At 36.5% G+C, this 18,479-nt stretch overlaps 1 protein-coding gene across 1 annotated transcript in view; it reads right to left on the bottom strand.

Annotated features, from left to right (window-relative positions):
• The window catches only part of RPGR (retinitis pigmentosa GTPase regulator), a 60,115-nt gene that overhangs the window by 35,616 nt on the left and 6,020 nt on the right, over positions 1 to 18,479 (bottom strand). The window contains exons 4-8 of the mRNA XM_011942636.1: positions 17,828 to 17,890; positions 15,631 to 15,789; positions 14,124 to 14,273; positions 7,480 to 7,638; positions 1,661 to 1,816 (exon numbers count right to left, since the gene is read on the bottom strand). Coding sequence (XP_011798026.1) covers positions 1,661 to 1,816; positions 7,480 to 7,638; positions 14,124 to 14,273; positions 15,631 to 15,789; positions 17,828 to 17,890 — 687 coding nt within the window. The remainder of the gene's footprint in view (positions 1 to 1,660; positions 1,817 to 7,479; positions 7,639 to 14,123; positions 14,274 to 15,630; positions 15,790 to 17,827; positions 17,891 to 18,479) is intronic.

Raw genomic sequence — 18,479 nt, forward strand, 5'->3', positions numbered from 1 at the left:
TTTTTAGTAGAGATGGGGTTTCACCATGTTGACCAGGCTGTAGACTCTTATAATTCTTACTATTAAGTATTTATGTCCTTCTTTTATATATACTCCTTATCATCTTTATCCCTTCTTCCTCCTTCTTTGCAACCTGATTTCTTTACCCAACTGTTTTTTTAAGGTTTGCCTTTTAAATTTGATTGTCTTTTGCCTGAAAAAAATAAACCCTGATCCAAGCTGCCTGATGGCACTTCCAACTTCAGAGAGCTTTAAAAATATGAGCCACTGGCTATAATGGGGAACTGGCAAGGCCTTGCAGATAACCCACTACGTACTTCCCATTAGTCCTGGAGGAAAAAAAAAAAAAAAATTCCACACCACTTGCTCTCTAGGGACGATTGATGAACAAAAAGGCAAACAAAGTTAATGTTCAATGATTTGTGCTATAACTCTTTTTATCAGGAGTAAAGGTACTATGAAAATTTAACTAAATAATCAAATTGTATGTTAGATGACAGATTAAAAACTATGTATTTACTATCAGTGGCAGTTTAGAGTTGACGAAAAATGACAGTAAGGACAGAGAAAGTGACACTAGGACCCTATAGTTAAGGGATACACATCAACAGCTCTTAGTGGATGACGCATGAATAATACTTTTCATATTCTATATAATGCTATTTCATGATATGTTCTCAAGAGCATTGATACTTGATAATGGGCAGGTCATCCTCTCTGAAAGGTTCTTTGGGGAAGAAGGAACAGTGTATCTTGCACTTGCTGATTCCTAGTTTCCCTAGCCAGATACCATTAGATGAGCGGTAGCTTTTTCAGGAGCTTTTTCATAGCAGGAGCTTTCCAGAAAGAAGGGAAAAAAGTAGAAATGCTAGTACATGGATTATGTCAATATACTAGATGATTTCTGACTTTGCGATGATTCACTCCATTTTTAGACAGAAACAGTGAAATTATATACCCTTTTGTTACAAAGCATCGAAAACTGTGGACTATATCCATTACCTACATATATGTGACTGAATCATTTAGGGGAGAATCTTTACGGAGTCCTACATTATTAGCAGCACATAGTTTTGAGGCTGAGAAGTGCGCTCAAAGGAACATTTCCCTGCATGAAGGAGATACCACAGAGTGGAAGAAGGTATCCACTTAGTGGTCTCTGAGGGGCCTTTCTCTCTAACACTGTGGAAAGAGAAGGAAAGGAGTCATTCCTGAAAACGCCTCCAGGTGGCAAAAACGTTAAGAATCGACTCGGCCTGAATGCAGCTCTGTCAGACTGAATAGGAAGAATGTTTTAAAATAAGTTTCTGCTTGTGGGATTTTTCCTTTTGGCCTGAGCAGAGTTAAGAGCCTTCAAACTGATATAATTTCAAAAAGATTCCTGTTTTCTGCCAAAGAATAATACTATGGTCTAACTTCTGACATCAGCAGGCTATTGTGAGGTTCTAAATCTTGGGATCATTTACATGTGTTCTAAATTGAATTAAAATAATAAAAAGGAGCTCACGACTTTATACTTTGGAATAGTAAACATGGAATTCCATTTTTCTCAGTCATTAATTCCTTTACTTAAGTTAGATACATTCATTTCATATATAATTTATTTTGTAATAAAATATACCCCGTTCTATAAATATATAACAGAAATTCTAATCCATACCTGTTATCAAAGCTGTGTGATTTTCTCCACAAGAAATATAACTTACTGTATGATCCCTAATATTCTCAATGACTTTGGGTTCTGAAGTTTCAAAAAGAAAAGTGCCAAGACCCAGCTGACCAAATTGTCCCAGGCCAAATGTATACACAGCATTCTCTGAAACGAAAGGGGCAAATACAAGAGAAGGATTATGGAAGCAGACACTGTTACCATCATATCTGGAAAAATCGTGACATTCAACCTTTTATAGTGAAGGTTAAGTGCCTCTGGGGGAAAAAAACCCCATTTAAGAATATTTAACATTGAAGAATAAATCTTTCAATGACGAAGGAAGAGAAAAATGAAAAGGTACATAATTATAAAAATTATGACATGGGTATGATTTTATCTTTTATACATAAACATAAAAGTTAGGTAAGTAATAGGTATGATACAAGGCACATAAGTCAGGGAACTACCTGAAATGTCCCCATAATTACATTGGCTCAAAAAGTACAAACTATCGGCCGGTAGCTCACGCCTGTAATCCCAGCACCTTGGGAGGCCAAGGCGGGTGGATTGCTTGAGGCCAGGCTTGAGACTGGCCTGGCCAACATGGTGAAACCCCATCTCTACTAAAATTACAAAAATTAGTTGGGCATGATGGCACGCATCTGTAATTCCAGCTACATTGGGAGGCTGAGGCACAAGAATCGCTTGAACCCAGGAGGCAGAGGTTGCAGTGGGCCAAGATTGCACCACCGCACTCCAGCCTGGGTGATAGAGTGACATTCCATCTCAAAAAATAAAACAGAAAGTACCAACTGTCATTAAGCTAATTCACTATGTCAAATAAAAAGTGAAGAGTGTCTCCTACGGAAAAACTTCTTCCTTTTAAAAGTAGTTTACGCATCACCTAAGGTCAGGAGTTGGAGAAGAGTCTGGCCAATGTGGTGAAACCGTCTCTACTAAAAATACAAAAATTAGCCGGGCGTGGTGGTGTACACCTGTTATCCCAGCTACTAGGGCGGCTGAGGCAGGAGAATCGCTTGAACCCTGGAGGTGGAGGTTGCAGTGACCCGAGATCACGCCACTGCATTCCAGCCTGGGCAACAGAGCAAGACTCCATCTGAAAAATAAAATAAAACAAAATACAAGTAGTTTAATAATCTATTTTACAAAACCCAATTTCAGAGAATTGTCTTGAGAATTAAAACTGATAGTACATATGCTACATTTATTCACAAGTAAAGCTTCTTTACTAGGAAATGCAACTATAATAGGAGGGGAAAAGCTTTTCTTTATATTGATATTTTGAAGTGATTCCAAAGGACTTCCAATAACTCATTAAATATTATGTCATATGTTTTGTAGAAATGAAAAAGTACAAAAACAGGATACAAGAGTGGTGATGAAAGGGTCCTTTTAGAGACATCATGCTCCTGGCTGCTGCATTAGGATACGCAGTGTCGATTACATTAGTCACTTCTCCTTAGTACACTGAGTTTAGTACATTGAGTTTCTCCTATTACAGGAGGAAGGGTAAGAGCTTGGTATTCATGCCAGAACCCAAACCTTCATTATTACTAGCTGTGGGAAGCAGGTGAGTTACTTAGATTCTCTGATGTTATAATCCCTATCTAATAGAGTCGCTGACAGGATTAAAAGAGAAAACATTCAGGCAGATTTGAAAACATAGTATGACATTCTGTTGTAAAGAACATTTTTCTAAAAAGTATCTAATCAACTCATTCTATCAATAGGGGTTACAAATGAAAACATAACTGTCTATGGTTATGTGGTTTTACAATTTTTTCTAATAAAAATGTTTGCTTCATAAATAAGACAAATAGATATTACTCCTTAAAGAAAATATGCTGTATTAAGGATATGAAGCCATATTGAGGCAATGGCAAAACAGCTCTTTATTTTAATATTAAAAAACCATCTTAGTTTAATTAATAATCACATGGCATATTTCCAGTTCTACATGTTCAGCTTAACAGTAGAATACTGGGTAAATTAAAACAACTATCTATCTCTAGCTGACCAACAATTACTCTACATTTCTTAGGCTGTCTGACTTTAATTAGCCTGTGAAATGAGGCTGTTTAGGCAGTCTGAATCATATTACAAAAGTTTTGTTCAGTATCCTGGTAGGCTCCCATTCAGGTGCTTGGATATTAGTGATGACAGCAGTTTCTATTTTATAAAAAGGATCTAAGGCGCTCTTATTTAAGGACATTATATTTAACAACCAATAGAATTTTTGGTCATATCACCTTTGTGACATTTAACAACATAATTTAATGTTAATAAGCAATATTACATTAGGAAAACAGATTTGATCAGTTAGCTTCAGATCAACATTACTGTAATTTCACAGAATATATTTGATTTCAGAATGAATAATTTGTTAATCTGCAGAAAACTTAAGTTTATCCAAACATAATTTAGAAGTTAAGATAAATTCTCATTTGCCTCAGGACCCCGACTTCATTGTGAACCCCATCTTACAACTGGCCTTTCTTGTCTCTTGGTAAGTGCTGTGGATGACTTACAACATTACAAATACCACTCTGCCTCACTTAGTGTGTACCAAGTTCCAGCCTCAGACTTTTTCCACAGTGGTCCATGGTTTCCCTGATCCCAAGGAGAAACTATAACCACCCTATCACTACAACCAGTTTTATTTTCTAACCTATCGTGGTCATGTGCAAATATTATATTTGAAATAAATTCATCAGATATGAACTAAATTGTTTTAAAAATAGTTTAATGAACGATCCTCTAATAGATTTTAAGGTAAGAGTTATAGACATACAGAAAAACAAGGCTGGGAAGGCCCTCCATAGAATAATCTAATCCAAGTGCTTTTCTTTAGTGAAAGAAATTGGAACAGGTGATTAGCTATTCTTTCCTTAAGGTCTTACAAAATATTCCATAACTCTCTTAGCAATCCAGTTTAGTATTTAGTCACACTGATGATCAATATACTCTTCAGGTCCATTTCTTCATCAGCTAGGACTAAATATTTTTAAAATTCTGCCTATACTGTGTTCCAGAATCAGGTTCCTCACCAGGGCGGGCTCATAATAAAGCCTGCACAGGTCCATGGAGAAATGTGAAAAACAGGCAAAGTAGCGAAATTTCCATACAGATACATTTATACAGTTTAAGGAGGTGTTCTTAATTATACAATTAAGAGCTTTCTATTTTGAAAATATTCCTGATTTTATGATATGATAGTGCAAACAGTCATTTTTTTCAATGCCCATATTTAGGCAAATGTGAATCAGAAGCTGACAACCATCTATTGGTTCTCATAATTTTTTAAACTCAAATTTGAGGTTATTCTCTGGATTGTAACACAAGCTCTTCACTGTTTACAAAATTATTTATGAACTGTAAAAATTATCTCTTCATGTTTTTTTCCCTGTATTGCCAAGTTTTTCTCCTGTATTCCCCCATTCAATGTTGGCTGCCACAATCAGACAGGAAATGCAAGGACACTTCTTTCTTGCATCTGTAGTGGAAATCTTAGTGGCAAACAATAACTACTCCAGGTCTGTCAAATAGATGCATCTCAAAATTTAAAAAACTTTCCTGGTGTATGAGATCCCAAAGCTTGCAAAAATCTGGAGAGAGCGATCAATTTCTGGAAAGATTATACTTAAGCTCAGAACAAAGACCACAGAAAGCTAAATGTCTTTAAAACCACAAGAAAATATCATCCTTAAGTGCGTTTATTTTAAATTAAGAATATAAAAGTAAGAATTAAGCTTTCATTAAAAGTATCATAGATGATCTTGTTGCTTACTTTATAGAAAAATATTTTATAATGAATGGTTGAAGACACTATTATTATACAATCAGCATTTGTATCTGCTAAAATAACCCTGAATGACCTATTCATTCTTTCTATAATCTTTGTATAAACTAGAGAAAATATGTAACACATAAAGTTGCATTTCTGTCTATAGAATGAATTTTCAGATAATGTTTAAAAATTAATTTCAAAGTTTAATTTTTAGGACATTTTTGAAATTATATAAAAATTCACTTTTTCAACAGGAATTCAAAAAATATCTTAAACCTCAGAATTATTTCCAAATTTAGAGTATAAGTTTTGAAAAAAAATTATTTCTAACTTAGAAAAGATTCCATCTAGTAACTAAAGCTTAATAATAACCACGACTGGGGCTGGAACAGGAAGTTGAGGAAAAGTAACATCAGAGAAAAAAATATAAAGATAAAATATTCTTCACTTACCGGGCAACATTAGGCGTATCATCTTAGAATTGGATATTATTCAAAATTTGTCTGCGACATTTCTAACTTTGGGCTACTAAAGATTAAGTGGTGACTTCACAAACTGTTAATTTTTGTGCAAAAAATATAATAATTCACTACCTAATTGTGTTACGTACATTACTCATCTAAAATAAATCTAATGTTGAAAAAAAATTGGAAGCATCAATTTAGTAAACATATTAGCAAGTAGTGAGTATATTTCAATACAGTGATTTGAATTCTGAGAAATGACATGTCATAACAAATACGAAATTCAGATCCCAAAAGTAACATTACTATTAAGGTCCTAACTTTATTTTATTATCGTAATTTAAAACCTTGCCACTTTTTAATGAATTACTATAACAGAACATACAACTACAAAGAAATTCCCAAGTTATACACTGTAAATATCACACAAAAAAAGAATTATCAATGTCATGTAGAAAATAGCTTGCACAAAAAGCTTCTCCAAAAGAAGGCATTTCAGGAAAAATGTCAATTTTAGATAAACATAGAAAACATATATATAAGAAAATTGTTTGTCCCTGAAAATGAGCTCAAAATAATGGAATATGTTGCCATTAAAAATGTTAAGGTCAGGCCAGATGTGGTGGCTCACGCCTGTAATCCCAGCACTTTGGGAGGCCGAGGTGGGTGAATCACCTGAGGTTAGGAGTTCGAGACCAGTCTTGCCAACATAGCAAAACCCCTTCTCTACTAAAAATACAAAAATTAGCCGGGCATGGTAGTGGGCGCCTGTAATCCCTGCTACTCAGGAGGCTGAGGTGGGAGAATTGCTTGAACTCAGGAGGCAGAGGCTGCAGTGAGCCAAGATCGGGCCGTTGTACTTCAGCCTAGGTGACAAGAGTGAAATCCGTCTCAAAAAAAGAAAAAAAAAGTTAAGGTCATGAAAATGTAAATTACATTAGCAGAATTCATTTTTTTCTATTTAACAAAATTATTCCATAGACCAGAAATATATATTAAGTATAGAAATAAAGGGTGAGAATCTTTTTGGGTTTATTTATTTATTTATTTTTGGAGACAAGGTCTAGCTGAGACCACACTTGGCTAATTTTAGTAAAGTTGGGGTTTCATCATGTTGCTCAGGCTGGTCTCAAACTCCTGGGCTGAAGAGATCTGCTCGCCTTGGCCTCCCAAGATGCTAGGATTACAGGTGTCAGCCATTGCATCAGGCCCCAAAAGTGAGAATCTTAATGGAAAGAGATGCAAAGCCACCTGAAACGAGGTATCTAAGAGTCAAACTCATAGAGGCTAAGAACAGAATGGTGGTTGCCAGGAGTTGAGGGGAGGCGGGAAAGACGAGTTGCTGTACAGTGGGCATGAAGTTTCAGTTACTCAAGATAAGTTTCAGATATCTGCTGTACAATGGTTGTGCCTACATAGAAAAATACTGTATTATACACTTAAGAAGGTAGTTCTTATAGCAAGTATTCTTACCACAATAAAAAAAAATGAACATTAAAAAAGTTTCATTAGTCTCCACAGAAAGCAGGAAACAGAACAGTGGACTCCATACATACCTGTGAGAACCACAGTATGCTCTCCGCCACAAGCTACTTGGATCACCTTCTCAGGAATTTCAGACACCAGCTGGGGTGTTCTGTGATTGCTCAGGAGCTGATTAGGAAGACCTAACTTCCCATTCTCAGGTTCTCCAAACATATATAGCTCACCATCAGCTATTGAAGGAAAAGTACAGTGATTAATGATGACATACGTATCAACAAAAAGCTGATCTTACCTTCAAAAAATGTTTTGACAAGGATAACTTAATATATTTGACCTTTCTTGAGATATTTTTACTGTATGATAAGGAAATAAAGCTAGATTTTCTTTTCCCCTTGATTATTTTAATCCAGTAATTTTCATGAAAAATTCATGACTACCACTACTAATAAACAACTAGAAATCATTTTAGTGCTTTCACAAAAGTGAAGAATATCTTATGTCTTCTACTTACTTAAAGCTCCCATAAAAACATGAATTTTGTCTTGCTCCCTATGGTATCCCCAAAACCCAGCAGTGTCTAGAACAAGCACTTAATATTTGTGGAATAAATGAATGAATAATTGCTTTATATGAAACTGGTTTAGAAAACTCACTTATGTGTGTAGTAAATATGTTAAGTAAATCTTAAGATAGCAGATTTTACCCATTTAGATGGCATTTCCTCCAAAGACGCTGACCAAAGAGTTCCTGACACTTAATCACTGCCCTGTCCATACTAACACTATTAATTTGCTTCTTTATTACATTTATCACACTGTATTATGACTGTGAACTTCTTGAAAGTAAGAACTTTCTTATTCATTTCTATGCAATTAACTGAGTTCTATAAAGTAGAATTTAAAAACCTTGTGTAAGTATACGGTCCAATCTCAAGAATGACATAGAACACATGACCATTGGTATGAGCAAAGAGACAACAGAGCAGATCTGCTTGCTTATTCTTTGCAAGTCTCTGAGAGAACCATGATTGATCCTTGCCCAACCCCTGAGAAGGTGGCCCCTGGAGTGTTCTTTATATGAATGATTAATGACTTTGTTATATATACCAGAGCAATGAACTATGCCAGATTAGGTTTCTCAGGGCTGCTTGCACAAACATTAACATTGATGATGTGCACCTGGCTTCATCATTGAGGGTCCTGAGTTTCAGCTGCTGTGGCCAGTTGCTAGCAGGTGGTGCCTATGTGACCAGCCCCCTAAATCCCCTGGAAGCACCGGAATGGGTTTCCCTGGGCGGAGACATTCCACACATGTCCCTGTAGTTCACTGCTAAGAAGAAAACATGCCCTGTGTGGTTTCCTAAGAGAAAGTACTAGGAAGTCCAAGCACGACTTCTCTGCACTCCACTGTAGATGCTTATCTTTTCCCCATTTTTTCTTTTTGCTTTGTATCCTTTGCTGTAATAAATCTTATTCATAAGTATAATCTGCTATTGAAGACTGTGAGTCCTTCTAGAAAATCACGGAACTTCGGGAAGGTGTGGGACAGCCAATGCACAAGATATGCACCACTTGAAACTCGCTCAAATACTGTAAACACAGCTATATTGATTTTCTGAATTGATCTGCACAGAAAATGAAGTTTTATGGACCACAGTTTTCTATGAAGTATTTAGCAAACACTGACACAAAAGTGGTGCCCAGTAAGTCAGCACCCTTCCATTCTCCCACGCTTGTTGCCTCCCATAGGAAACTGGTTCCTAAGTCCTGATGAGTCTCTCTCCATTTCTGTCTATAGATTCCTGATTCCCTTTACACCTCAACATGAATTTTCACCTGGATCAAGTTTTCCAAATGTCTTTCCTACCTCTAGTCTAACATATCCACACAATATCAGATATATCTTCCAAAAACAAGGCTCTAATTAAGACACTTCCAAATAAAAAAAAATACATGTATCAAGTATAAACTGCAGACTGTTACAAGAGACCTTCCATATCAGGTCCCCGGACTACTAACCAGTCATATTTCTATCTACTCCCAAGCTGGTGACTCTCTTTTGAGTCACATCCTCCCTTGAGAATTTGATGACAGCTCTATAAAAAAAGTACACATCCCAGCAGGGTGTGATGGCTCACACCTGTAATCTCAGCACTTTGGGAGGCCGAGGCTGGCAGATGGCTTGAGTCTAGGAGTTTGAGACCAGCCTGGGCAACATGGTGAAACCCAGTCTCTACAAAGAATACAAAAATTAGCCGGGTGTGGTGGCATGCATCTTTGTCCCAGCTACTCAGGGGAATGAGGTGGGAGGATCACTCGAGCCCAGAAGGTCTAGGCTACAGTGAGCCGTGATTATGCCACTGCACTCCAGCCTGGGCAACAGACCGAGACCTGGCTCAAAAAAAAAAAAAAAAAAAAGCACCTACCAAATTTAGCATATCATTTTAGGGGTTCACATTCCTTTAGGATCCATGATCCCTAACCTCTAAACAAACAACTTCTAAACAAACTCAACTATGCAATAATCTCTAAATACATGATTTACTTTTCTGTCTCTTTATCTCTGCACACGTTTTTGTCTCTGCCTGGATTGTTCTTCCCTCATCTCTGTCTCTGAGTTGCTTCCATCTTTCATGGTTAATCTCAAATACCACCCTTTCTCTGAAATATGTCCTGATGTCCTTAACAAGAAATAATATTTTTTCTTTCTTCATCTCATGTAAGACTCTGCTATCAAATGTCTTATGTTACCAATCATGGTCTGCTGTATATTGCAGTTATTGGTCTAGCACAGTAGTGCTACAGAGTCAGACTGCCTTGTTTGCATCTGGATTCTGCCACTTACTCAATCATACTGAGCAAGTTGTTCAATTGCTAGGCCTGTAACATGGGGATAAAAGTGCCTACGTGATAGAGTTGTTTCATAGGAATAACTGAATTAATGCATTCAAAGGCACTTAGAACACAATCAGTGCCTGGTCATTATTAGTTGCTACCACATCCTCCTCTTCCTCTTGTACATGGAGAGAAACTGCACGTCAGTAGAAGTTGTTCTGGCTTTTAGAGCTGGAAGACTGGAGTTCAAATTCTGATTCTGCAACTCAATTGCAGCATCACCTTGAATAAAACTGTGTTCGAATCCTGCCTGCATATACGGAATCAGAGATATCACCACCTCTCTCTCAGAGTGGTTGGGAGATTAAATGAAATATATTTGTACTTGAAAATGCTTTGTACACGGAAAACTATACATCCTATAGTTTGATTGTAAACTCCAGAAGGGCAGGTACTACATTTTAATCAACTTGGTATTGTAAGAAATATCATTTAAAATGACTTTTACATAGTAAGTTGCTGAGGTTTCTCACAGTGTCAACTTTTTAAAGTAAAATGTTTTACTTATAAAGTAGGGGTGTCCAATCTTTTGGCTTCCCTGGACCACACTGGAAGAATTGTCTTCGGCCACATATTAAATACACTAACACTAACGATAGCTGATGAGCTAAAAAAAGAAAAGGTCTGTGCATAAATCTCATGTTTTAAGAAGGGTTACGACTTGTGTTGGGCCACATTCAAAGCCATCCTGGGCTGCGGGTTGGACGAGCTTGCTATAAAGGGTAAGAAAAGATATTTCCTGTAGCTTATCAGTAGGACCTTCCTTAAAGGGGAAGGTGAGTGCTTTTAATCCATATAAAATGTTTTATTTAATTTCAAGGTCTTTTTCTTATTTATATATAAAAAATAAAATAACGCTTATCATGAAGAACAAATAGGTCATTTCATATCAATTATGTCTACTTCACTTAGGTCTACTAATTTTTATAAAATCTGGATTCTTCAAACTATCTACCTGGCTCTGATAGCTACCTTCCCCAGGATTCTGATCTTAAGCACACTGCCAAGTCTCTATTCTCCAGCCTCTGAAGATTGCTCCACAAATTCCTGCCCCCAGTTCCCATGACCCCAACTCATTTGCTTATATCCCCTATTGTACTACACCTAAATCAGTGAATCACTGGTTGAAATGCTCAGACCCAACCATTAACACATCAGATGAAAAGACACAGGAATCAGAGATAATACCTGAAAACTCCATAGATTTTACCTATAACATCTAAAAACTGAATATTTTATACAATTTATAATATGAGCTTGAATTGAGAACATGAATTTAAAATACGAACATGAGCATTTAAACATACTAGTAGGTGAAAAATCTGTAGGAAGTCTTAAACATAACTATCTTAGTAATATGTTCTGCATTTTTATTAGGAAATAAACTATTCTGTTTGGAGGTTCCTCAAAAAACTAAAAACAGAGCTACCATATGATCCAGCAATCCCACTGCTGGGTATGTACCCAAAAGAAGAGAAACCGGTATATCAAAGAGATATCTGCACTCCCATGTTTGTTGCAGCACTGTTCACAATAGCCAGGATTTGGAAGCAACCTAAGTGTTCATCAACAGATGACTGAATAAAGAAAATGTGGAGCTGGACGCGGTGGCTCAGACCTGTAATCCAGCACTTTGGGAGGCCAAGGTGGGTGGATCACCTGAGGTCAGGAGTTCAAGACCACCCTGACCAACATGGTGAAACCCTGTTGCTACTAAAAATACAAAAAAATTAGCTGGGCATGATGGTTGGCGCCTGTAATACCGGCTACTCAGGAGGCTGAGGCAGGAGAATCACTTGAACCCGGGAGGCGGAGGATGCAGTGAGCTGAGATTGCACTACTGTACTCCAGCCTGGGCAACAGAGCAAGACTGTCTCAAAAAAAAGAAAAAATGTGGTACTTATGCACCATAGAGTACTATTCAGCTGTGAAAAAGAATGAGATCCAGTCATTTGCAATCACATGGATGGAACTGGAAGTCATTATGTTAAATGAAATAAAACAGGCACAGAAAGACATATACTGCATGTTCTCACTTATTTGTGGGATGTAAAAATCAAAACAAACTCATGGAAATAAAGAGTAGAAGGATTGTTACCAAAGGCTAGAAAGGGGAGTGGGGTGTGTGTAGGAGAGTGGTTAATGGGTCCAAAAATTAGAAATAATAATACCTAGTATATGACAGCACAACAGGATGATTACAATCAAAATAACTGTACATCTTAAAATAACTAAGAGAGTATCATTGGATTGTTTGTAACACAAAGGGTAAATGCTTGAGGGGATGGATACCCCATTCTACATGACGTGATTATTACCCATCACATGCCTGTATAAAAACATCTCAGGTATTCCATATATATATATATATAAAATGTACCTACTATATATATATATATATTATGTACCCACAAATACTAAAAATTAAAAATAAAGAATTAATCTGTTTTTTCTGATCTACAAATTCAACATACAAACAGAAAAAAATGCTTTTCTATATAACATTTTCATCTATCATAAAATACATATTAAGTAAAACCCCTTATACTTATTTCCAAAATTTGTAAAAAGTTGCTTTAAGTGATTAAAGTCATAAAATAATGGCGAGTGTGAAAATTACTGACAGTTCATATCAGCTGATGTAAATGAATCTCAGCAAAATGCTTGGTATAAAAGTTCATTTTATGTACAAACCTGTGAATATGCTAAAAAACATTCCATCATATACCTTAAATGGGTGAATTGTAGGGTATGTGAATTATATCTCAATAAAGCTGGGTTTTAATTTTAAAAAAAAGCATAAAAACACACCAAAAAAAAGCTCAATGTAATGCCTGTTGGTTAAGATGAGCTATTCCACTTGTTCACCTAATGGCTAATGCAGAGTTCATTCACACAATTCATTCTGGCAGTTTTCTGAAAGTCCAAATGTAAAACAATGCTTTTGCTTGGTATTTTTCTTGTTTGGCTGGTTTTCCCATTTGTGTTTTTGTTTCTTGTTTTTTGTTTCATGAACAAAGCAAGTACAGACTATACCAACCACAGGAGGCAAAAGTTGCCAATAAGTTGGTAGGTAGTGTTGCCCCAAGGAATGCAATCAATTCATCATTCATTCACTTTCTCCCTCATTCAATAATATTTATTGATTATCGGTTTGTTCAAGACACCAGGGATGCAGTGGTGAAAAATACTGACAAAGTCAGGTTTACTCTCTCTTGGTATCATGCTGCTGCCAATTCATTGGTAACTTTGGGGGGCACTGAGATGGGTGAATTACCACTTTCTAACCCTGAGTCTGTGGTACACGAAATAAAGAGTAAATGTATAAAATAAATCTTTAAAGATTTGTCTAAGAGGGTCCATAAACTATTTCCTCTAGGTATTTTTACAATTATAAAAACCCATCAATTAGATGCAAAGCCATAATCACACTTCCTGTTATTACTAGTGTAGATATAGACCATAACAGCTAGAGCCCAACATTTCAAATATTTTAACTGAGATAGAAAAGGTTGCCAGTAGGTCCAGGAAAGGGAGAAGTTGGGAATGCTGAGAAAGTCCTACCAAAGGAAACCATATCCCATGCTGAGCTCTCTATATTCACCTAAAAAGTGATCATGTCAGACACAGTTTGAAATTATGAACTCTTATTACATAAATGGGGAAATACTGTGACCTAAAACAGACCAAAACAATTTCATTACATAGACAACCATGGCATTATTTTTATAGAACCAGAGAATATGTTACATCATTTCATTATTAACTTAATAATAACATAGAAGTGGGAGATAACATGATGACTTCAAAATGTGTCTTACTTGTTACAAAAGCTGAATGGTAATATCCACAAGAGATCCAGGAGACAGGTTTTCCAATGGTCACTTGATGAGGGACACAGACATTAGTTACATTTTTTAAACCAATTTGCCCTTCGGAATTGTCACCCCACATAAAAAGTCTTCCATCCTCTATAAAGAAAAATACAAGGGGGAGAAAACGTTTTAAAAGGTAGTCAGGCTCTGAAGCTATTACACTTCCAAAAGACCATTTATTTTATAGTTCATAAAAATTATATATCTTAACAATAAAGTACTACTAAGACATTTACACCAGTTAGCTACTTAAGAGTTCAATTTATATTGTGAAATACTTCTATAATGATAAAGAACACAGAACAGCCTGATTGTAAATCACTTAAGTCCTGGCCATATTTTTATCTCAATAGCAAAGACAGAATGCCCTTTCCTACAATCACCCTTTCCCATTCTAATGTCTCTAAACAGAAATGTTCTCCTCCTTCCAAGCAGTCTACCTGCAACTGAACTGAAAGACAGCACAGGTCACATTAGACGCCTGCAGGTCAAAAAAGCCTGGAAGACCTTGCTCTTGAGAGCACTGTGGAAATGATGTTTTGGAAAAAAGAACAGAAGAAATGTATTTCACTACCTATTTTTTTCCTTATAATTTAAACCTGAAAACACAGAATCTAGCCTTAGAGAATGAAGATATAACATCATGTAAAACATCTCAAAAATAGGTAACTTATATAATTTCTGATAAGGGTTTTGATGTCAGAACAAATCTAGGAAAAATATTTTAGAAAGGAATTCTCAAGATTTATTTATATATTTTAAATAATTTAAATTTTGAAGTGGTTTAGTAATGCAAAACAAATAAATGAAAATAACAACTGAAAGAAGGATGTCAAAATACTAACCTAAGGGCTGACAAAATCTAAAGGATTGAGCTTCAGATACAACTCTGACTTTCCTGATAGAGTAACACCGCATGTTACACAGTCTCCTGCTTGAAACAAAGCAGCTAACCAGCAGCTTCAGTGAGATCAAGCTGATCTTGGCTCCAAATTTTAAAGAAATGTCTCATATGGGCTTTTGGTAGGGAGCGCAGAGAGGTACAATGACTGTTACAAATCACATTTTAACATCATGTGCTGCAATAGATTTCTGTGGATGTTTCTGATAGCAACTTCAGTTATAACTGTAAGTATAACTTCAAGAGCACACAATGAAAATAATATTTAAGAATATCTAAAGGAGTAGACGAAGAGCATAGCTTAGAGCTTATTTGCCAATTACTTTTTAAATGTACATTTAAATAAGCACAAATAAGCATAAAATAAGCATAAATAAGCATAAAATTGCAGTATGTCAAGATTTAAAGTTGTATTTTAAATGTTTTCTGAAAACACATAGCTAGTCAATGAAAGAAAACTAAACCGCAATGCTCCCTTCAGTTTACTGAGTTGGCATATACTGATCTACAGGAAAGGAATGTATCCCAGACTGAAAAAGAAACAAGCCTCACCAGTTAGGGCAGCTGAAGTATTAGATCCAGCAGAGAGCTGTTTAATCTTATGCTCGGATGTAAAAAAGCTAATTACATGAAAAGTGTTTCTTTCTTCAGTGTCACCAAGCCCCAACTGTCCTTCATCATTTCCGCCAGTTGCATATACGTTGCCTCCTTCTGCACATGGAAAAGAAAACATCAATAGACTATAGAGTCCCCCTTTTTATGAGACAGGTCAGTGTAGAGCAGCGATTTCCTCTATTCACAGTGCAGAAAGCTGAAAGCTATCATTATCCTATTATTTGGGAGACAACTTCATTTCATCGTAAAAATAAAGCAAAACAAGCAAGGTCACATATTTTTGTGAGATGTTAGAAATCAATCTAGAATGTAACTAGCAACTGAAATGAACAGAATGAATGGAACGTATTTCTTGCTAATATAGTACTTTATTAATTCAGAGTAAAAACAAGGAAAATAACTTCCAAACTAGTTTAAAATGCAGATCTATTTTAAAAGAGATGTGTCCATTAATTTTAACTTCTGTGCCCATTAAAGCTAAGATATAGTATAAATAAGTAAAACGAGGCAAATCCAAGAAGAATCTAATTAGAAACATGATAATTCTATGTTGTATTCATTTTAACTTCCTAGCTAAATAAGAAGTCACTATAGCACTCTGTTTAGGAGGAAAGACTCCAGACCCAGACTGCTTGGGTGCAAATTCTGGCTTACCACTTACCAAAGCTGTGGGACCTTGGGCAAGCCATAACCTCTGTGTGCCTCATTTTCCTCCTCTATAAAATGGGGATAATAATAGTACCTACTTCATAGAGTTGTTATGAAGATTGAGTTAGTTGAGATTTGTAAAATTCTTAGAACAGCATTTGGCTCATTTAAAGTACGTAAAAATGTTTGTTAATTACTCTGTTAATTAAATAAAAAGTACATCATGCCTAGATTATAAACATTTCCAGTAAATTGTAAATTAATGAAGATTTTTAACACATAATTATCTACGTCATACATATATACACGAAGTTAAAGCCTTGCTAAATTACAGGGTGAAATGAGGGCAGAATCAGCCTGAATTAGTAAAAATTTTTAAGTTATTGTTATTTTTATTTTTTGTTTTTAAGAAAAGAGGAAACCTAATTGGGGAAACAAGACTAGCTTTCAAATGGAAAATACATACAAGGTCACATGAAATTGGAGTGCACAATTTAACACACATGGAGCAAACCTGAGTTGGTGAGATTGAAATAATTCAAACAAATAAATGAACACAAAGTTGAACAGTCACAAAATGTTCCATGGAAGAAGTAACACTTAATGGGATCTCAAAAGATAATCTGAAAAGCCTAAGAGAAAGAGAAAAGACACTTCAGAAAGGGAAAGGTATGGAGAAGTGGAGAGCAGCTGACGCAGTGAAAACATCCTGAAGACAGAATAAGTGGCTGGGGGCGCAGGGCACGGGGCAGGGGCAGGGGGAAGGTGGTAGGAAGAACTGCTCAGTGGTCAGGTCCTGGAGGTCTAATTGTTATCGCAGCATTTGCTGAAGATACTACCCTTTCTCTATTGAATTTCCTTGGCATCTCTGCCAAAAATCAAGTGGGCATATATATATGGGTCTACTTGTAGACTCTATTCTGTTCCATTAATCTTTGTCTATCTTTTTGCCAATACCACACTGTCTTGATTACGGCAGCTTTACAGTGAGTCTTGAAATCAGGTAGTGCCAGTCCTCTAACTTTGTTATTTTTCACAATTGTTTTGGCTCTTCTATGTCAATTGTTTTCCATATAAATTTTAGAAGCACTTTGTTAATTTCTACAAACACACATACACACACAAAAGCTGGTATGGATTTTGATGGGAATTGTGCTCGCTCACATCAACAGCCTTCTGGGTGCCTTCCACTCAACCTTAGTAAGGAAGAGCAAGAACAGGAATAACCAGCCCCTAAGGTGGACACACAGGTTAGGAGATGCTGTCCCATGATATAATCCAAGAAAAGAAGCTTTTTCTTCAGCCATTTGACATTTATGTGTGTATTTGCAAAGGCAAACGTGTGCTAGCCATTGACATTTTTAAAAACCCTAATTTTACTGTTGCCAAAGTATAATCTCTATTAAAATTTTACAAAACTACGTTACTGGAACGAGACCTCAGTTCTCAAAGTCAGGCAGGAAATCATACAGGTTGAGCACTATACCTGTTGACACCAGGGTGTGGTTCCTTCCACAGGCAGCTAATTTCACCTTTTCAGGTTTTAGAGCTAAAAATATTTCAAAATGGGACAATTATTTTACAGCAATGAAAATGAACAGTAGTCCACGACAAATGGTAACTAAGTGATAGAACCGAGATTTAATAGCAGGCTTGTCTGATTCCAAAGTCAATATTCTTAACTAGCAAACCAGAGGTTTTCAGAACTGGTTGTGTACCATCATAACCAGTGGAGCCTGAATATAATATAGATATCTTAGCCCCATCCCTAGGGAATCTGAGTCAGTGGGTCTAAAGTAGGGGCTAGGCATCTGTATATGTATATTTTTAAACTCCACAGGTAGGCCAGGTGCGGGGGCTCACACCTATTATCCCAGCACTTTGGGAAGCTGAGACGGGCGGATGGCTTGAGCTCAGGAGTTCCAGATCGGCCTGAGAAACATGGTGAAACCCCATCTCTACAAAAAAATACAAAACTTAGCTGGGTGTGGTGGTGCATGCCTGTAGTTTCAGCTATTCAGAGAGGGGGTGCTGAGGTGGGAGGATGGCAGGAGCCCAGGAGGTTGAGGCTGCAGTAATCAGAGATCACGCCACTGCACTCCAGCTTGGGCGACAGAGCGAGACCCTGTCTCAAAAAA

This window comes from Colobus angolensis, unplaced genomic scaffold (assembly GCF_000951035.1).
Source record: "Colobus angolensis palliatus isolate OR3802 unplaced genomic scaffold, Cang.pa_1.0 Scaffold103, whole genome shotgun sequence".
NCBI classification, from domain to species: Eukaryota; Metazoa; Chordata; class Mammalia; order Primates; family Cercopithecidae; genus Colobus; species Colobus angolensis.